The sequence below is a fragment of the Salmo salar genome, chromosome ssa03, assembly GCF_905237065.1.
Source record: "Salmo salar chromosome ssa03, Ssal_v3.1, whole genome shotgun sequence".
NCBI lineage: Eukaryota > Metazoa > Chordata > Actinopteri > Salmoniformes > Salmonidae > Salmo > Salmo salar.
Genome location: NC_059444.1, coordinates 69,168,135 through 69,189,893, shown reverse-complemented (window position 1 = coordinate 69,189,893; position 21,759 = coordinate 69,168,135). Strand labels below are relative to the sequence as shown.

The window sequence follows — 21,759 nt, the reverse complement described above, 5'->3', positions numbered from 1 at the left end:
CATTTGTAGATCCTTATTTACTGGCATAACATCCCGTTCCGGTTGGACACACAGCAGCACAGAAACTCACCAGATTAAATCCACTGTGTATTGCATTAGCATGCTACCTTGTTGTATGGTTCTGCCATCTAGTGAGAATGTCAAAACACGGACATCCTCATGTTATCATGTGGTCTCAGCTGGGTCACAGAAGTGAAATTGACAGTGGGCAGCACACTAAACACCAGGAAAGAGGGGGGCCACTACCATTACTGAAAAGACAATACTATTCCATTAAAGGGTAATCCCTGAGCATCCTTGAAGTCATTTTCCTGCTCAATTTTTAATTTTTATTCCATTGAGCTCAATTTTTATTTTCTTAGTTTTTTACTTTTTCTATTATTGTCGCATTGTTTAGAGGTGAACATGCAAGTAAGAATGTCCTTGTACTGTGTACAGTACACCACAATGTGTTCCTGTCCATATGACAAATAAACAACTTGAACTTCAACAATTACCACCATCATTTAGGAGTAATTATACACAGAGACCAACGTTTGTTTTGAAAAAAGTAATAATGAGTGCTTATTTTAAAGTTTATTGGAAGAAATGGCTCTCACAATACTGAAGCTCTTCACCAAACATTAATTTAAATTATGTGTACAGCAACTCTTGAGAATCATAGCATCAATAAAGAACAGGTAAATGTGTACAGTACAACCTAGACATTTTCTGACTTAAAAAATCAGAACTATAAAAATGTTCTACCTTTACCATAAAGACATCATAAGAACATGTGTTTGTGTTGTTGTGATGTGAATTTCTATTTCTATTTAGCACCTGGAGCTGTAGCATTTCTCTAGATCTGGCATGTGTGTCAGCCACATGTCTAGACTTGGCTGTAGGAGCCAGGGAATCGATAGTTGGAGTATGATGGTGCATCTTTGGAGTCACCGCTGGAGGCTGCAGGGAGCAGCAAGAGCCCTGTCGTGACATCTTTTTTGCAGCGATCCATTGCCTCCTTGTACGAGATCTTCTCTTTTGTGATGGGGTCAATCAACTCTTTGGTGTGGGCAGACTTGTCTTGGAGGTTCTTGGCTACTGTGCTGTCGATTATCTTGGTGTTAAGAGCATCTTGGACACTGATGCGACCAGCTTTATGGGGGTTCACCAGCCCCCCAGTCAGGTACTGTGCTTCCATGTACCTCATGGCACTATCCTGAGGTATCCAGCCTTTCTCAGCCGCTTGCCCTACTGCGAGACGCTCCTTGGTCACAGGATCCTCCACTCCAGTGAAGGCCTTCTGAGCATTCAGCAGCAGATGCATGTGACTTTTGTCAATGAGACCCAGCTCAACTGCTTTGTGAACAGAGAACTTGTCCATTCTGTTGAGGTCGACAATGCCACCCGTGGCTGCCTGTGCCTCCAGGAGCTTCTGGGCTGTGGTTGGGTCAATAAGGTTTCGAGTCAGGGCACTACGTACAGACATACGGCTGTTGGTGGTGGAGTCCAGCACCCCAGAGATTGGGAAGAGCTCATCACCGCTAGAAATATTCAGGTTGCTACTGCTGCCGTATCTATTGTTTGTGAGACTTGAGTAGGAAGACCTTAGTGATGATGGCATTGTGCTCAAAGAGGATGCCGCAGTGGTCTTTGTCGGTGTCCTTGGAGTTGCGATTGGACCAATATAAGGCTTTGGTCTGGAATCCCCAGCGACCAGGAGAGCAAATTCTGAGATAGGCATTTTACCCTCCTTGTAGCGGTGCAGATCGGACTGGGTCAAGCGGCCATCCTTTAGAGCATTCTTGACAGAGAACTGCTTTCCACTCTTGCAATCCTGCAGAATCGAGGTCTCCCCATCTGGACCCAGTGAGGTGATCTCCTCCCAGTCACATTCTAACTCCTGAAGGTGGATGTACTGGTTGCGGTCAATCAGGCCCTCTAAGTAGGCATCATATGGTGACATGTCTTTGCCAGTCTCGGGGTCAAGGATGCTGATTCTAGTGGAGAGGTTGGTCTCTCTGGTGTGTGTTTCAGAGTGGTCCTCTTTCTTAAGATTGTTCTGTAGCTCCATAATGTAGGTCTCCTTTTGGTGTATCCGGTCTTTTTCATCCAGGATGTCCTTCTCTAGACGCTGTACCTCAGAATCCATCTTCAAGCCCCTTTGCCTGTTTATCTGGTTTCTCTCACTCATCAGCTTGGATTGCAGCTGGAACGATATGCTTAAATCATGTTTCTCAGACTCCAAAGTCCTCAGTGTTTTGAGGAGATTTTCTTTCTCTCTTATCAGGGAATCTCTATTGAGGGTGATGCTTGCTTCTTCGTGAGAGGTGCTTGACTTTGTGGTCTGGAGCCGGGTCACTTTGGTATTAAGCCTCTGGATTTCATCTTCTTGATCCCGCCTGGAACTTCTTTCCTGCAACACTAGATCTCTGAGATGGTCCCTCTCAACCTCCACATTCTGGTCCTTCTCCACCCGAATCACCTCTTTATATACAGTCTTTTCAATGGACTTTTCCTTGCGCAGGATGTCCAACTTGATCTTCAGGTTTCGGATGTCCCTTTCCAACCGACTGATGTTGGTTTCCTCCATATTCATGTCTGTGCGTAAGCCACTGGTTAGTTTCTCAAGCTTGGGGTCTCTCTCCACTTTGAGGACTTCCTCAATAATGATCTTCTCCGCAATGGGTTGAGGGGTATTTTCAAGTTCAAGGATGCTAGATTTGATCTGTCTAAGCTCTGTTTCTACTTTAATCTTCTTTTGCCGGTCGTCCATCAGTGCCAAGTTTCTCTCTTTCTCCTCAACCAGGGCTCTCAACTGTTGAACTTCCAATTCCAGTTTTCTACGGGATTTAACCTCTTCATCCAAGTTCTTGTTCAGCTTTTCATACTCCAGGAGTTGTTTTGGATCCTTCTCAAGACGCACCACTTCCTGCATCACAATCTTATCCTTTGGTTTCTGCCTTTCCAACATGATGTACTTGTTTTGCAGGTCAAAGACAGTTTCCTCCATGTTGCGTCGTTGCTGGATTTCCTCCCTCACATCTCTCCTCAGACGGTCAGCCTCCTTCTCCAGTAAGGGATCATTTTCGTATTTAACCACCTCTTTGTTTACAAGCTTTGTCTCTAACTTAGACTTTTCAACCTTCCATTCATCTCTCTCTTTCCGCAGGCGGCTCAGCAGATCCAGGGTGCTGTCATATGAGACCCGCAGAAGTGAAACCTGGTCATTCAACCTCTTAATTTCCCTGATGACCTCTGGGCTCTTCTCCTCTTTAATCACTTCCTGGGTCACTTCCTTGTACTCCGACTTGGGTTTCTGGGAACGCAGAGTTTTAAGATCCACCATAACTGAGTCGATTTCTTTCTCCAGATCAGTGCAGTTTCGATTAGAGTCATGCAGCTCTTTCCTTAGCCTCGCCAGCTCCACCTCTGTCTCAGGGTCCACCCTGTAGATCTCATTGATGATCTCCTTGAGCTCAAGCTTGGGCCGCACCTTCTCCACTTCACTGTAGCGGATCTGGAGGCTGGTGAGTTCCTTCATCAAATCACTGTTCATCTTTTTCTCCTCTTCCAGGCTGGTGTGGATAGTCTTAACCTCGTCAATGAGTTTTGGGTCCTGTTCCACCCTCTTCAGCACCTTGGTAACAATCTTAGGCTGGATAGTGGGAATGATCCTCTCAAGTGTGTTTATTTGGCTCCTAGTGCGGAATATGTCATCATTGAGGGACTTGGATCTTAACCCCTCCTCTGAGATCTCGGTCTGAAAGATCAGAACTGTTTTCAGCATCTCCGGGTCCTTCTCCAGTCTCACCACCTCCTTTTTCACTACTCTCTCTTTGATAGTCGGTCTCTTCTGTGCCAGAACTGTGATCTCAGTCTTCATGTGGACCGTCTCTGTATCTCTCACCTGGACCTCCTGCTCCAGCTTGCGCATCTCCTCTCTCAGCTTGGTGGCCTCCTTGTCAAGCTGGGGGTCCCTCTCAAACTCAGTCAACACCTTGGTTAACAGCCTAGGTTTGACATTTGTCAGCTCAGTCTCCCGGCGGATGATATTCTCATTGACAACCTTTATCTCTGTCTGGATGCCAGAGTGTTTTATCGCCTCATCTTGGATTCGACTCTTCAGGGACACCAGGTCACCCTCTAGTATGGGGTCACGGTAGTACTGCACAACTTCCCTCTCCTCCATTCGTTCCACACCTCTACGGCTTTTCAGTGAAATAAACCTCTTTCTGTATGTTGCTAGGTCATTCTCAGCATGGGAGCGCCTGGTGATCTCATCCGCCAGCTCTCTCTTTAGAACGTCTGTTTCCTCCAGGTCTTTCTGCTGGCTCTGCAGCTGCCGCTGCTGTTTCACCACCACCTGGCTCACCTTCTCTTCATTCTGTTCAGAGCAGGTAACAGTGGACAATATAGTTTAACCTATACTAGAGTGGGTTTTTTAATAAAAAATTACATAATCCACTGTGTTGATGTTTTACAAAGTAATTGTGTCATACCTGGGCAATTATGTTCTTAGCCAATCCCATCTTGTTGAGAAGCTGATTATTCTCTGCAGACACCTCTGAGTAGAGGTTCAGTAGAGCTCTTTCCTGAAACAGAAACATACAGCCTCTAGATCATGGATCTTGAATCAATGCCCAAACTTGAATGCAAATTAAGTCAACTATAGGATGAGGATTGTTGCAGTCTCTCAGGTCCACAATACCTTTTTCAGCACCGCGTCAGCCATGGCGGATGTGTGAGGTCTTTTGGCATCTTCATCATCCACATCTTTCAGTGTACTACGGTACTTATCAGATTTGGCCTCATACTCCTACGAGACATGGTGAATATTAATTTTCTCTTTTAAGAACAACATTGACCAAAACCCTTCAACTGATATGGACATTTTTAATGGTCACTCTGATTAGATGTATTTTTTTTACTCACATTGAGGACATTCTGCAAGTCACGGGACTGTTTCACTGCTAGGGCCACATCATCTGATTTCCTTTTTATGTCCTCCACCACTCTCTGAAACGAAAGCAAACACCCAATAAGAACAAGAGAAATGTACTGCAGAAAACTGACGATGTTCATAGCAGGGACAATTGTTGAGATAAAATAACACAAAAATAAACCCACAAACCTTCTGAGAGTTCTGCTTGGAGTTAATTTGAGAAAGTCCATCACTTGGATTGATCGTATTATTAGGCAGGTTGGTCAAAAATAAGTTCAATGATTGGACAGAGCTCTGGAAGCCTTGATTCTTATTGGTTGCCTCTTGCAGCAGAACCGTTCTATAACAATAGATTTTTTATTAAGCATCAGTATATCATAGACCACAGAAGTAACCACAGACACAAGACATATATAACTGTGACATAAAAACTCAGAAAAAAAAGAAACGTCCTCTCACTGTCAACTGCATTTATTTTATGTGTAAATATTTGTATGAACATAACAAGATTTAACAACTGAGACATAAACTGAACAAGTTCCACAGCCATGTGACTAACAGAAATGGAATAATGTGTCCCTGAACAAAGGGGGGGGGGGTCAAAATCAAAAGTAACAGTCAGTATCTGGTGTGGCCACCAGCTGAATTAAGTACTGCAGTGCATCTCCTCCTTATGGACTGCACAAGATTTGCCAGTTCTTGCTGTGAGATGTTACCCCACTCTTCCACCAAGGCACCTGCAAGTTCCCGGACATTTCTGTGGGGAATGGCCCTAGCCCTCACCCTCCGATCCAACAGGTCCCAGATGTGCTCAATGGGATTGAGATCCGGGCTCCTCACTGGCCATGGCAGAACACTGACATTCTGTCTTGCAGGAAATCATGCACAGAACGAGCAGTATGGCTGGTGGTATTGTCATGCTGGAGGGTCATGTCAGGATGAGCCTGCAGGAAGGGTACCACATGAGGGAGGAAGATGTCTTCCCTGTAACGCACAGCGTTGAGGTTGCCTGCAATGACATCAAGCTCAGTCCGATGATGCTGTGACACACCGCCCCAGACCATGACGGACCCTCCACCTCCAAATCGATCCCGCTCCAGAGTACAGGCCTCAGTGTAACGCTCATTCCTTCGACGATAAACGTGAATCCGACCATCACCCCCGGTGAGACAAAACCGTGACTCGTCAGTGAAGACCACTTTTTTCCAGTCTTGTCTGGTCCAGCGACGGTGGGTTTGTGCCCATAGGCGACGTTGTTGCCGGTGATGTCTGGTGAGGACCTGCCTTACAACAGGCCTACAAGCCCTCAGTCCAGCCTCTCTCAGCCTATTGCGGACAGTCTGAGCACTGATGGAGGGATTGTGCGTTCCTGGTGTAACTCGGGCAGTTGTTGTTGCCATCCTGTACCTGTCCCGCAGGTGTGATATTCGGATGTACCGATCCTGTGCAGGTGTTGTTACACGTGGTCTGCCACTGCGAGGATGATCAGCTGTCTGTCCTGTCTCCCTGTAGCGCTGTCTTAGGCATCTCACAGTACAGACATTGCAATTTATTGCCCTGGCCACATCTGCAGTCCTAATGCCTCCTTGCAGCATGCCTAAGCCACGTTCACGCAGATGAGCAGGGACTCTGGGCATCTTTCTTTTGGTGTTTTCAGTCAGTAGAAAGGCCTCTTTAGTGTCCTAAGTTTTCATAACTGTGACCTTAATTGCCTACCATCTAGCTGTTAGTGTCTTAACAACTGTTCAACAGGTACATGTTCATTAACTGTTTATGGTTCATTGAACAAGCATGGGAAACAGTGTTTAAACCCTTTACATTGAAGATCTGTGAAGTTATTTGGATTTTTACGAATTATCTTTGAAAGACAGGGTCCTGAAAAAGGGACGTATCTTTTTTGCTGAGTTTAGCTGTGGGACTGGGGTTCTCACCTCTCCTGTAGCTGACTGTTGACGTTGGCATAGCGGTTCTTCAGGTGTTTGACCTCTGTCTGCTGGCGGTGGATGTCTGGGCAGTACTCATGGAAGCCCTTCTGCAGGGAGCTGCTCAGCTGCTCTGTGGACTCCAAGTCCCTGCTCAGCTTCAGCATCTCGTCCTGCTTTGACGCTACATCCTTGCGCATGTTCTGTTTGTAGGACAAGGGAGAAACACAGGGGACTGATCAAAGACGATGGGTCAATCAAAACAAAACACTCACTGCAACTTGTAAGAGTCCATCATAATGACATGATGTGTGATGAACTTTAAGTGGTCATATGACTGAAATACTGTTACCTGAAGCTTCTGGATGCGTGTCTGGAGGACGTTGGGAACATCAGGGATGGCAGCATCTCCAGCCAGCTGCTCCTCAAAGCCAGAGACTGAGTTGTCCACCGTAATGATCTGCCTCTCCAAGAACATGGAAGCTGTGGCTCTGTATTAGTGAGTGAGAATAATCTTGAGGAATTGGATGTAAATAAAATAAAAACAAGTAAAAAATAAGAACATATAGCTAACGCAACCTTTACATAGGTTTTTTTAATTTCACATTGTAAACTAAATTCTTACTTTTTGTTGTACAGGTCACAGAGGACGTTGGTGTCGTCAAACTTGTTGTTAAGACCACTCAGTTTGAGGGACAGGGCGGAGGTGGTGGGCCCAAGGGGCTTCTGGGCTAGGATGGGATCCATATCTCTCTGGACCGCTGCCTTCTCTGCCTCCAGGTTCCTAACAGTCAGGGTGGCCCTCTGCAGGGCAAAACACACCATTGATATCACACTCTGGAACCACACTGTCCATTATAATGATGCTATGTAGCAGGCTGCAGTGGTCTGAAATAAAAAACAATCCCTTCACCTCATGCTCCTTCAGCCTGTTGGCCAGGTCACGTGTGGGGTCACTGCGATCCAGAGGGGCCCTCAGCCGGCTCAGGATGTCCTTCTCACTGTGGTCCAGGTTCTTGCTGATCTTGTCCAGCTGGCTGGCCACAACTGTGGCTTTTGGGTCCACTGGGGCATTAGCCACAGGGGCTGAGGACAAGCAGAGGGCACAGTGAGAAATAAGGGGACAGGAGAGGGCCACACTGAGTCTAGTCCCCTGTATCTACTAGGGTCCCACTGTGAGTTCAAACTAAGTGATTTCTGCTAAAGTTCTTAGCAAGTGGAGTGATGTTCCACTCACCTGCTCTCACTGAGCGCACCACCTCCACACCGGGGCTCCTCAGGGAGGCCATCAGAGTAGTTCTCTTTCTCTTCAGGTTAGAAAGCTCTCTGTCCAGACTGGACTCACAAACACAGAATGTCATTACAGTTCGCCTGTGATGGTGGTTAAGTTTTGGGTCATTGTAATAAGGAGAGTCTTTTTTTCTCTATCTTTACCTTTCCACTTTCTCAAGGGCCTCAGTGTCTGGCGGTGGGACCAGGAAGCAGGCTCCAGGCAGGGTTTTGGTCTTCCCAGTGCTGGTCTGGACCTCCCAGTTCTCATTGTCTAAGTTGGACTTTAGCATGAGCTTCTCTGCTTGAGACACTGAGTCCTAAGGGTGACAGGAGTTTGCATCATTACATTGTGCTACAGCTGTCAATTGACAGGACATTAGCTTGCCCTTTAGCTTCTCAGAACTCTCACAATGCTATTCTATGAAGCTATTTTCTACCTCTCCATTGGTCCATTCACACAGGGACACCACAGGGGTGGGTTTGGTGGGGCGGAGACGCCGCAGCTTCAGAGGGGCGACGGTGCTGCTGAACTCCCTCAGGGCTATGAGGCGCTGTTCGTTCCTCTCTATCGCTCTCTCATCACCCTGAGGATATGAGATAGAGAAGATATTAGAGAACAGATTCAAATAATGCTGTATACGTCATAGAAACGACTAAACTTAGATACAAAGAATAAACCAAATCTCACCTCAAGCTGTAGCAGGATCTCTGGGTTGTTCTTGTTGTTCAGTGATTTGGGGTCCAGATTAGAGTTGAGTCTCTTCATGGACTCAGACAAGGTCTCTACATCCAGCTGGTACTGTAGGTAGGAACACACATAGGAGCAATGTTACGTTGAGCCATGACAACGAGCCATAAGAAACGTCCTTTCCCAGGGTTAAGAGATGACGTACCTTCCTGTAGTTGTCTATGTTGTCAAGGTGTACCTCCTGGCAGATACACAGGTTTAGGAAGCTCTGCCACTCGTTCTGCAATGCGTCGCTGTGTGCCTGAGACAAACCAAGCATTTTGCCCCAGGGAAGATCAGAGTAGATGATGTGGTGAGTAAGCTATTACAATGGTAAAAGTTAACATTTTGTAGCCATATAAACATACCCGTATTGTGGAGCTAGCAGGGTGCTTCATTTCAACGAGACGATCCCCATCCATCTGTAGCTGGTTGGTCTCGCTCTCATGTGTTAGCAGAGTGTTGTTTTTGAACTTCTCGTACTCCATGCGCACCCCTGGGGGGTCCAGCATGCGGTCGCTCCAGTCCTTCCTGAGGATCCTCTCCTGGTACTCGCTCAGGTAGACGAGCTCCTTACTGCAGCCCTGCATGTAGTCATACAGAGAGGCCAGGTACCTGTGTCTCCACAGAGAGGCCTCCTGCACCACACAGCATGGGGAGAGACAGATCAGTCACACCTGGACTATCTTATAGTCAACGATGGAGAGATAGCACAGGCACAAAGGTTCAAATACAACCACAACGGTGTAGCATTCTGAGCCCCTTTGACATGTCAGAGCCATACTTTAATACACACACAGATGTATTACATAACTTCTGGACTCACCAAGAGATCTGTGTACTGTTTCTGAATGGTAGACAACTTAGCCTGTGGACAGAAAACAAACCATGAAAATCATTGTTTAGAGTTTATCCCTAGTTTTGGTGAGATTCAGAATGAAGAAAGCAGCCGAGGGCTTTGTAGTCGTTACCGGAGAGCCAGTGCTGCTGCGGTTCATTTGGGAGCCGTAGGCCTCGATCTCCTGGTGCAGGATGTTATGAGAGGCAATCTGCTTCTCCACATCAGACAGGTTGGGCCCGTACCTCTCTGCACTTATCTGCTTCTATAACACACAACACAACACACAGGTACAGTAAATCCTCTAGAGTTCAGCTGTATGTTTACCTCAACCACATGTCTTGTTAACTTTGTTTGGCTGTTTTCCCCCTGGGGATAATAAAGTTTTGTACCACTACTACATTCAGAAAGATGTGTTACTCCAAGCAACTAGGAGCTAATACCAAAGGTTTGGTTGCACCAGTAGAATGCGGTGGTCAACCAAAGTTGTTATTTAATGGCAGGACAGTACTGTCTACGGTCATACTGGTCTTGAATAGAGTATTACCAAGGATATGGCAGGCTCACCTGTTTCTCCTCCAGCACCTGAGTCCAGTCAATCCTCGGAGTGAGCTCCACCTCCTGCACTACCTCATACAGGTCCCGGTACATGGTACAGTCCTTCGACCAGCGGTCATGGAGGTTTCTCACACTGAGGACCAGAAAAAAAGGAGAAATAGGAGGCATATTGAAAGAGGGAAAGAGAGAACATGAGTGTTCAGAACCTTCTCTGAGAGCCTCTGGAAAAGTATCTCTGTCACAAAACCGTTGTTTCATATATTCTAAGGGTGTGTGTGTGTGTGTGTGTGTGTGTGTGTGTGTGTGTGTGTGTGTGTGTGTGTGTGTGTGTGTGTGTGTGTTCTTGCTGGAACTCACTCGATCTCTATCTCTCCAGCCTGTGGGTGTGAAAGCTTCTTGGCCCGGTCCACATCCAGGAACAGGTCCTTCAGCAGCCCCTCAGCCTCAGCTAGGATCTCTGTATTCTCCTTCTGGTGCAGTAAGGGCCTGTCCTTCTTGTCATTCACTGTGTCCTGGAACAGAAACAGAAAGGCACTCCCCATCATGACACATTTGTGTTGAATTGCACATTGATAAAATATCTGTGGGGGGATTGAAAAGCTTTTACTTGATCAAGTGGAATTAAGGGATGCGAATTAAGGGATGCACCTTTACCTAGCATTTTAACATGTTAGGTAAAGGTGTATGTATAACTGTGTAATTACATACACAGGCAGTGTGTGGGTAGGGATGGTAGGACCTCTTACCACAGCCATCAGCTCCTCAGAGCGGAGCACATTCTTCTCCACCTGGTCTGCATTGCTCTGCATGCGTGTCACCAGCACGGCCACATCATTACCTTGGCTCCTGGGAAGAGAAAAGACAAACCTCCATTCACATCAGTGTAATTGACACATTGTTGAAACCAGTAGGTCTATCTAAGAGAGCTCAGTAGAGCAACATGAATGTTCAGGAACCAGATTCCAGGTTTGGTAGAATAATCAAAATGAGAACCAGACTCAGGCAGAACAAAAAGTATTCCTCCATCCAACTTTACAAAAGACTGTCACTCATCTACTCATCTAGCAATCAACACATCTTTAAGTCTGTATGTTCTTGTACTTACTGTTCTGTTATTCCTACTCGTAGTCGCTGCTATGAAAGTCAGCTATTTATTCGTACACACCCTCACAATGATGGATTATTGAGGAGTGTCCTCAGGAATTTACAGTGCATGGGTGACATAGCACATGGATTTCTACTGATGTCCCCATGAATCGCTTTGATCAAAGTTAATAGCTGATGAATGCAATTACATTCCAATGGGACAATAAAACGAATAGCGATAGTGGGGGGAGAGATTTACTGTTTTAACATTGTGGTATCCAGTATCTCATACATGCCTCATACATAGGCAACTGCATGTCTCTGTTAGTATATGAGGTAAAATGACAAAGTCCACATAGCTGTAGGAGTCATCTAGGTATGGCAGACATATCCTGTCACATCCTAAAGAAGGTTAAAAGGAGTTAGATAATGCATAGCTACCGTACCAAAGAAAACAGCACACACACGTCAGGGTGAGTAGGAGTGTGACAGGCAGACACTAAAGGGAAGCCTAAAAGTCACCCTGCTGGTTCTATAAGATAGAGAGCTGCAAAGGATCCACACTCTACACCCTGTAGCACCAAGACACACCCCAGTGTAGGAGTGATGTGGAGGGTGTTCCTGCATGTGGTGAGTGACACAGTGTTCAGTGGTGTAAAGGAACTGAAAGATAAGCCTCAGATTATTGATTTATCAAGGCACACTTGAAAGGAACATAGTACATATTTCACAAAAACATATTATCTATTCATCTCTATGCAACTTTGTATGTACACAAATCTGATAGAGCCTGTTTAAGCAACAGAACACACAGTACATACCCTTTTCTCTGTTAAAACATAAATCCTGAGTCTTCCAGTGATGTACCTAAACACATTCCAAATCTGCTGTCTGTCACACTTCTGTGAGATCACACTTCTTCAAACAGTGCTTTTATGTGCTCTGGGCTCTTTGTTACCGGGCCAGGCCACCTTAGTGTAACATAGTATTATCCATCAGAGCTATTGTTGCTCTGTCTACATAATTAGTCAGAGCAGCCATCTATTGAATACTGAGAGCAATGTGGAGGATCAATGCACCTTAATGTCACACCCCATTGCTAAGGCACACATCAGTGGTTACATACAACACAGTCTAAATACCAATGAGATTACTCTTTTCTCAGCAAAGTAAACAAATTGTGACAGTTACTACAGAAATTATTGTCTTGTCTCATCATCAATCGGCGGCAGACAAGATACATTTTACGCTTATGTAAGGTAGCCATGAGACGTTACCAATACTAAGTCCTCATAAATCAAATCTGATACTTCATCTAAATCATCTACTGCATTTTCCTGGAAGACTGCAGACTCTTAAAAATACACTATCAAGACCAGTCAACAAATGCCCACATGTGCGGTGGACTAGATTCCAGGTCGCCCCTACAGGGAATACAAGCAGGCTGAGATGAAATGAAAAAGATAAATAAGAGACAGAGAAAAGAGAAGGAAAGAGAAGGAAACATGACACATCAAAGTTCAGGAAACGGAGGGAAAACTCACTGGGCCACTTTCACCAGGTCGTACTCCTTCTTCTTGCTGAACATCCTGGGAGGCTGTGTGTTCTGTCAGTCCCAGTGCAAATATCTTACTCCTCACTTCCCTCTCCTCGCTGTACCTCTCTCTCTAGCCGTGTCTCCTCTCTCTAGTTAAAGAGCAGCCACCTGTCTCAGCTCCACCCCAATGAACAGGTGTGTCATCATGAAGGCACTAGACCAGAGGAACAGACCGGGTAGACCTGTTCCTCTCTCCTGCTCTCCATCCCACTCTCTCTCTCGCTCTCTCTGTCTCTCTCTCATTTTCTCTCCATTCCTACACACCTGCATTCCTATCTTTTAATATGTTTACTTTGTCTTGCCTGGGCATAATCAATAAAGATAGTTTTGTTATAGACATTGTTGAATAGGCACTGCTTTTCTAAATCAAGGGAGTCAACACTAAGAGATACACATTATTATAACAGTGTGATTCCTCATTGGTAGACTTCCAATGGAGAAACACTGGAATGTGGCAGGGCCAGTCACCTGGGCCAGTCACCTGTTAGATTCCAGGGTGCTACTCACTCACAGTTACTGACTTCAATCAAACCAATCTAAATTCATTTCCACCTTGAAACATTGGAGATTGAATTATCTAGTAATGACATTAAACCACTGATTAGTTGTCATTACAAACAGAATATCTAGATTCTAGACATATTTGGGATGAAATGCCAGAACACCAAAAGGCTATAGTGTAACACTAAACAATACAATAACATCCACTTCAGCCCAAAGTTCACACTGCATAAAAACATATCCAACAAGAATCATAATAGTTACTACTACATACACCTTTATTGAAGGTTGGGCACACCACATCCCAACTGTGCTATCCACCCAACATTCACCCAACAAGCAAACACAGAAGGAAAATAATGTATAGAGAGTATCAGACTAAGAGGGTGTGATCTGTGGGTAGTAATAATACCACAAAAATATCCAGGAAACCGTAATAGCTATTTGTAGTAGCGTGATGACACCTATTTAAATGTTGTGTCAGCCTGACACGCTAGCCCACTACAGAAAGACAGAAAGGGTGCAGTGAAACTGGACAAGTTTAAACAAGTCTATCTTACAACAACCTAAGATAATAAACAAAACGTGACAACTTGACAAGCATTTGACATCACCATTGATCCTTTATTTTAGGAAGTCAAAACTGTGCAGACCAAAGTGAGTGGTCGTGCTGGTTTGCATTGCATCCTGTTTGTAGCTTAGCCATAGCATCGGACACTACAGTACAGTAGGCTACAGTTCCCCAGGCTTCTGAGTATCATTGATTATCAGACAGACGCCCTGTTGAATTACCCCTCTTAGTATTTTTAAATATACACTGCTCAAAAAAATAAAGGGAACACTTAAACAACACATCCTAGATCTGAATGAAATAAATAATCTTATTAAATACTTTTTTCTTTACATAGTTGAATGTGCTGACAACAAAATCACACAAAAATAATCAATGGAAATCCAATTTATCAACCCATGGAGGTCTGGATTTGGAGTCACACTCAAAATTAAAGTGTAAAACCACACTACAGGCTGATCCAACTTTGATGTAATGTCCTTAAAACAAGTCAAAATGAGGCTCAGTAGTGTGTGTGGCCTCCACGTGCCTGTATGACCTCCCTACAACGCCTGGGCATGCTCCTGATGTGGTGGCAGATGGTCTCCTGAGGGATCTCCTCCCAGACCTGGACTAAAACATCCGCCAACTCCTGGACAGTCTGTGGTGCAACGTGGCGTTGGTGGATGGAGCGAGACATGATGTCCCAGATGTGCTCAATTGGATTCAGGTCTGGGGAACGGGCGGGCCAGTCCATAGCATCAATGCCTTCCTCTTGCAGGAACTGCTGACACACTCCAGCCACATGAGGTCTAGCATTGTCTTGCATTAGGAGGAACCCAGGGCCAACCGCACCAGCATATGGTCTCACAAGGGGTCTGAGGATCTCATCTCGGTACCTAATGGCAGTCAGGCTACCTCTGGCGAGCACATGGAGGGCTGTGCGGCCCCCCAAAGAAATGCCACCTCACACCATGACTGACCCACCGCCAAACTGGTCATGCTGGAGGATGTTGCAGGCAGCAGAACGTTCTCCACGGCGTCTCCAGACTCTGTCACGTCTGTCACGTGCTCAGTGTGAACCTGCTTTCATCTGTGAAGAGCACAGGGCGCCAGTGGCGAGTTTGCCAATCTTGGTGTTCTCTGGCAAATGCCAAACGTCCTGCACGGTGTTGGGCTGTAAGCACAACCCCCACCTGTGGACGTCGGGCCCTCATACCACCCTCATGGAGTCTGTTTCTGACCGTTTGAGCAGACACATGCACATTTGTGGCCTGCTGGAGGTCATTTTGCAGGGCTCTGGCAGTGCTCCTCCTGCTCCTCCTTGCACAAAGGCGGAGGTAGCGGTCCTGCTGCTGGGTTGTTGCCCTCCTACGGCCTCCTCCACGTCTCCTGATGTACTGGGCTGTCTCCTGGTAGCGCCTCCATGCTCTGGACACCACGCTGACAGACACAGCAAACCTTCTTGCCACAGCTCGCATTGATATGCCATCCTGGATGAGCTGCACTACCTGAGCCACTTGTGTGGGTTGTAGACTCCGTCTCATGCTACCACTAGAGTGAAAGCACCGCCAGCATTCAAAAGTGACCAAAACATCAGCCAGGAAGCATAAGAACTGAGAAGTGGTCTGTGGTCACCACCTGCCGAACCACTCCTTTATTGGGGGTGTCTTGCTAATTGCCTATAATTTCCACCTGTTGTCTATTCCATTTGCACAACAGCATGTGAAATTTATTGTCAATCGGTGTTGCTTCCTAAGTGGACAGTTTGATTTCACAGAAGTGTGATCGACTTGGAGTTACATTGTGTTGCTTAAGTGTTCCCTTTATTTTTTTGAGCAGTATATATATATTTTTACCTTTATTCAACTAGGCAAGTCAGTTAAGAACAAATTCTTATTTTCAATGACAGCCTAGGAACAGTGGCTTAACTGCCTTGTTCAGGGGCAGAATGACAGACTTTTACCTTGTCAGCTCAGGGATTCGATCTTGTAACCTTTCGGTTACAAATCCAAAGCTCTAACCACTAGGCTACCTGCCACCCCTAGTATAAGGAGTCAAGGTCTCAGAGAGGAATGCAGAGTACCCTTACCGCTGAGGGAAGAGCTGGGGCCTCTGCTGACGGTAGAAAGATAAACATTTCTGAGTGTATGTGCAGTGTGCCCTCATAATAAAAAAATCGAATCAAATCCAATTGTATTCATCACATGCTTGTAAACAACAGTGAAATGCTTACAGGCCCTTCCCAACAACGCAGAGAGAAAGAAAATAGAGAAATAATAGAAAAATAATAACACGTAATAATACAAGTTATAATAAATACACCATGAGTAAAGATAACTTGGCTATATCAGTACTGAGTTGATGTGCAGGGGTATGAGGTAATTGAGGTAGACATGTACACATAACTAGGAATAAAGTGACAAGGCAACAGGATAGATAATAAACAATAGCAGCAGCATACGTAATGAGTAAATAAAAGTTTGTGCAAAAAGGGTCAATGCAGACAGTCCGGGTTAACTATTTAACTAACTATTTATCAGTCTTATGACTTGGAGGTAGAAGCTGTTCAGGGTCCCATTGGCTCTAGACTTGGTGCATCGGTACCTCTTGCCATGCGGTAGCAGAGAGAACAGTCTATGACTTTGGTGGCTGCAGTCATTGACCATTTTTAGGGCCTTCCTCTGACACCGCCTGGTATATAATTACACCAGCATGTGCAATTAATAGAAAAGTGGGAGGTGGGAGTTTATGTCTGAGTTATATTAACGCTACTAACTCATAATGTGATGTCTACGGCTGAGTGAAATCTGTGGTTTAGCATGCTGTTGAGCTTTAGGCTTGACGTATGTGTGTCTGGCTCACATCCATAGTGGGTAGAGTACTCTCCTGACCAACGGCAACATGCCACTAGAGAAACATGCAAGATACTAAAGATACAAAAAGTGAAGAGTGATGAATGTAGAGGGAACTACAGGTAAATGCCTAAATAAAGGAAATACTGAGGGATACAAAGTATATTGAAAGCAGGTGATTCCACAGAGATGTGGTTCCTGAGTTAATTAAGCAATTAACATCCCATCATGCTTAGGGTCATGTATAAAAAGGCCCATTTATTATTTTGGCTACCATGGCTAGAAGAAGAGATCTCAGTGACTTTAAAAGAGGGGTCTCAATGATGCATAGGGGGTTTAAAGGGTGTGTGTGTGTCTTAGTCACCAGATCTCAGCCCAATTGAACACCTATGGGAGATTCCTGAGCGGCGCCTGGGACAGCGTTTTCCACCACCATCAACAAAACACTAAATAATGGAGTTTCTCATGTAAGAATGATGTTGCATTCCTCCAATAGAGTTCCAGACACTTGTAGAACTATGCCAAGGCGCATTGAACCTGGCAGCTCGAGGTGACCAAACGCCCTATTTAGACACTATGCTGGTTTTCTATATTTTGGCAGTAACTTGTATGCTATACACTAAATTACCAAAAGTATGTGGACACCTGTTTGTCGAACATCTCATTCCAAAATCATGGGCATTAATATGGAGTTGGTCCCTCCTTTGCTGCTATAACAGCCTCCACTCTTCTGGGAAGGCTTTCCACTAGATATTGGAACATTGTTGCGGGGACTTGCTTCCATTCAGCCACAAGAGCATTAGTGAGGTCGGGCACTGATGTTGCGCGATTAGGCCTGGCTCGCAGTCAGCGTCACAATTCATCCCAAAGGTGTTTGATGGAGTTGAGGTCAGGACTTTTGTGCAGGCCAGTCAAGTTCTTCTACACCGACCTCGACAAACAATTTCTGTAAGGACCTTGCTTTGTGCATTGGGGAATTGTCATGCTGAAACAGGAAAGGGCCTTCCCCCAACTGTTTCCACAAAGTTGGAAGCACAGAATCGACTAGAAAGTCATTGTATGCTGTAGCGTTAAGATTTCCCTTCACTTAACTAAGGGCCTAGCACGAACCATGAAAACAGTCCCAGTCCATAATTGCTCCTCCATCAAACTTCACAGTTTGCACTATGCATTGGGGTAGGTAGCGTTCTCCTGGCATCAGCCAAACCCAGATTAGTCCGTTTATCATTAATTTAAAAAAGATGTAGGCCTATCTCACTTCATAATCCCAGCTAGAAAATACTCACTCTGAGTAAAGCAGCAGTGCTGGGGATGGCAAAATCACATCTTTCAAAGTTCAGGTTTTCCTAATGTGGTCATAAGGTGTGGGCAACCGGGGCTGCATATTATTGCATTGTAAATGTCCAATCTCATTTACTGACTTAACATGTAAACCCACCCCTCCTCTATCCCACTACACTACACCACAGGGCAGAACACATACCTGGTTAAATTCCACATTGTGCAAGCCTGGCTGCCATTCATCTGGGAGAGGCTCAGCCAAGAACACACAAATCATTTACAGAGAGAACACATTTCAGTCAAGGTATGTAACACTGAAGAGCAGGGCTTGAACTACAAGGGTTATGGGAACAAAGCAAACAAGGGCATCCCCTTAATCATTGAAAACATCAAAAGGGTCCCCAAGAATAGGTGTTTAATACTTATGTTGGCCCAGGCCCCTATTTTTAGGGAACTGACTAGTGAATATCAAATCAAATCAAACGTTATTGGTCGCGTACACATATTTAGCAGATGTTATCGCGGGTGTAGAGAAATGCTTATGTTCCTAGCTCCAACAGTGGAGTAATACCTGACAATACAAAATAATACACTCAAATCCCCCAAATAAAAATAAATAAAAATAAATAAATATAGAAATATTAGAACGAGCAATGTCAGAATTCGGAACGTTGAATTTCTGGTCCAAATGATGGTGAGAGACCGCCGATCTACTATCCAAAAGTTATTTTCGGCTGCAGGTAATAATGCAAGAAACGTTCTGAGCAAATAATTTAAGAAATAACACACAAAAATATACTGCAAAGTTGGTTAGGAGCTACAGTGAGGGAAAAAAGTATTTGATCCCCTGCTGATTTTGTACGTTTGCCCACTGACAAAGAAATGATCCGTCTATAATTTTAATGGTAGGTTTATTTGAACAGTGAGAAACAGAATAACAACAAAAAAAATCCAGAAAAACGCATGTCAAAAATGTTATAAAATGATTTGCATTTTAATGAGGGAAATAAGTATTTGACCCCTCTGCAAAACATGACTTAGTACTTGGTGTCAAAACCCTTGTTGGCAATCACAGAGGTCAGACGTTTCTTGTAGTTGGCTACCAGGTTTGCACACACCTCAGGAGGGATATTGTCCCACTCCTCTTTGCAGATCGTCTCCAAGTCATTAAGGTTTCGAGGCTGACGTTTGGCAACTCGAACCTTCAGCTCCCTCCACAGATTTTCTATGGGATTAAGGTCTGGAGACTGGCTAGGTCACTCCAGGACCTTAATGTGCTTCTTCTTGAGCCACTCCTTTGTTGCCTTGGCCGTGTGTTTTGGGTCATTTTCATGCTGGAATACCCATCCACGACTCATTTTCAATGACCTGGCTGAGGGAAGGAGGTTGTCACCCAAGATTTGACGGTACATGGCCCCGTCCATCGTCCCTTTGATGCGGTGAAGTTGTCCTGTCCCCTTAGCAGAAAAACACCCCCAAAGCATAATGTTTCCACCTCCATGTTTGACGGTGGGGATGGTGTTCTTGGGGTCATAGGCAGCATTCCTCCTCCTCCAAACACGGCGAGTTGAGTTGATGCCAAAGAGCTCCATTTTGGTCTCATCTGACCACAACACTTTCACCCAGTTGTCCTCTGAATCATTCAGATGTTCATTGGCAAACTTCAGACGGGCATGTATAAGTGCTTTCTTGAGCAGGGGGACCTTGCGGGCGTTGCAGGATTTCAGTCCTTCACGGCGTAGTGTGTTACCAATTGTTTTCTTGGTGACTATGGTCCCAGCTGCCTTGAGATCATTGACAAGATCCTCCCGTGTAGTTCTGGGCTGATTCCTCACTGTTCTCATGATCATTGCAACTCCACATAGGAAAAAGCAGGCAGTATTTACAGTTAACATGCCAAACACACTATATATACAAAAGTATGTGGACTCCCCTTCAAATTAGTGGATTCGGCTATTTCAGCCACACTTCTTGCTGAGAGGTGTATAAAATCGAGCACACAGGCATGCAATCTCCATAGACATACATTGGCAGTAGAATGGCCTTACTGAAAAGCTCAGTGACGTTCAAGGTGGCACCATCATAGGATTTGTTTTTATAAACATTTATTTAACCTTTATTTGACTAGGCAAGTCAGTTAAGAACAAATCCTTATTTACAATGACGGCAAACACTGGCCAAACCCGGACGACGCTGGGCCAATTGTGCACCGCCCTTAGGGACTCCCAATCACGGCCGGTTGTGATACAGACTGGATTTGAACCAGGGTGTCTGTAGTGACGCCTCTAGCGCTGAGATGCAGTGCCTTAGACCGCTGCACCACTCGGGAACCCGACTGGCTTGCACAGAGCCCTGACCTCAACCCCATTGAATACCTTTGGGATGAATTGGAACACCGACTGCGAGCCAGGCCTAATCGGCCAACATCAGTGCCCAACTTCACTAATACTCTAGTGGAGGTATGGAAGCAAATCCCCACAGCAATGGTCCAACATCTAGTGGAAAGCCTTCCTAGAAGAGTGGAGGCTGTTATAGCAGTAAAGGTGGGACCAACTCCATATTAATGCCCATGATTTTGGTATGAGATGTTCGAAGAGCAGGTGTCCACATACTTTTGGTCAAGTAATGTACTTTAGGGCCATTCAGATCACGGCTGTGAAAATATGTACCTCTCACCCTCAAGGCATCTAGAAGAAACTGAGTTCATGAGTTCCATGCTTTTCTCCAGCAGGGTCAGACATCACAATACAGTCAAGTTCTGCTTGCATTGTTTGCCATCTAGAATGGATACAGTACAAGGTGTCAAAACAAGTTTAATACAGTTGTTTGAGCTGTGTTGAGCTTTAATAGATGTCACTCCACCCAAACAAGTCCCTGCCAACACCTCAGGGGGAAGACAGACAGGGCCAACCAGTTACCCAACCCTCACCAGCTTGCTAAGAGGGATGGGAGAGAATGGTTTCATGTGCTGGTCAGTAAAAGCAGGCAGAGAAACATGTTTGGTAAATCCAGGCCATAAAATGCCTTCATGGATGGATGGCAGATGAAATTGACTTACAATTTTCCTTCCAAGAGGCCACAATCAATATTTAAGACTGTGTTCAAGACATGACTGCTGGTACAGTGTCCAGTACAGACAGACCTCTCTCCTTACTGCATCAGGTACTATATACCTAATGCACCACTAACATTGGAAGAAACCAAGACTCTGAACGGTAATAGTAATGAAAATCAGATAGGTCAGTGCCTTTCCTAGCACACACCTGCAAGACCGATGGGTAACATTTCACAATGTGCATATTTGCATCAGCATATTAAGCACAACAAAATGGGTATATGCAGACATCCTTGTGCAATGTTACCCATTTGGTCAATTTTAGGGAAATTGACCTCTGGGGTACTGTCTGCAACCTGACAACGGTGGAGGTTGTTTAATCATTGATTTACTTGTCTCCTTTTCACCTCATTTAACACCTGATTTACATAAGGCACAGCAATAGGCTGACAATGTCAGTCACAATAGCACAAGGGGTGTCCTATTGTGCTGCAACGTGAGAGGCCAATGAGATTGCCGGAGCTCCTTGAAGTCTGCAAAAAAATAAACAATTCTCTGGAGGAAGTCTTTAAATCCAAATATACTAGATTGAT

At 45.1% G+C, this 21,759-nt stretch overlaps 1 protein-coding gene across 2 annotated transcripts; it reads right to left on the bottom strand.

Annotated features, from left to right (window-relative positions):
• Positions 1 to 561: 561 nt before the first annotated feature.
• LOC106601393 (envoplakin) lies at positions 562 to 13,065 on the bottom strand. 2 transcript variants are annotated; one of them, XM_045715199.1, is made up of 21 exons: positions 12,872 to 13,065; positions 10,988 to 11,087; positions 10,599 to 10,753; positions 10,251 to 10,374; positions 9,817 to 9,948; positions 9,672 to 9,713; positions 9,214 to 9,483; positions 9,012 to 9,107; positions 8,807 to 8,917; positions 8,556 to 8,702; positions 8,281 to 8,435; positions 8,084 to 8,181; positions 7,760 to 7,932; positions 7,472 to 7,650; positions 7,199 to 7,337; positions 6,856 to 7,049; positions 5,114 to 5,264; positions 4,915 to 4,998; positions 4,691 to 4,798; positions 4,482 to 4,574; positions 562 to 4,366 (listed from the first exon to the last, which is right to left on the bottom strand). In XM_045715199.1, the coding sequence occupies exons 1-21, from the start codon at positions 12,913 to 12,915 to the stop codon at positions 869 to 871; spliced, it is 6,093 nt and encodes a 2,030-aa protein (XP_045571155.1). In that variant the 5' UTR covers positions 12,916 to 13,065; the 3' UTR covers positions 562 to 868. The 2 variants fall into 2 exon arrangements, with proteins under 2 accessions (XP_045571155.1, XP_045571156.1); XM_045715200.1 differs by lacking the exon at positions 12,872 to 13,065 and adding an exon at positions 11,347 to 11,365.
• Positions 13,066 to 21,759: the final 8,694 nt, after the last annotated feature.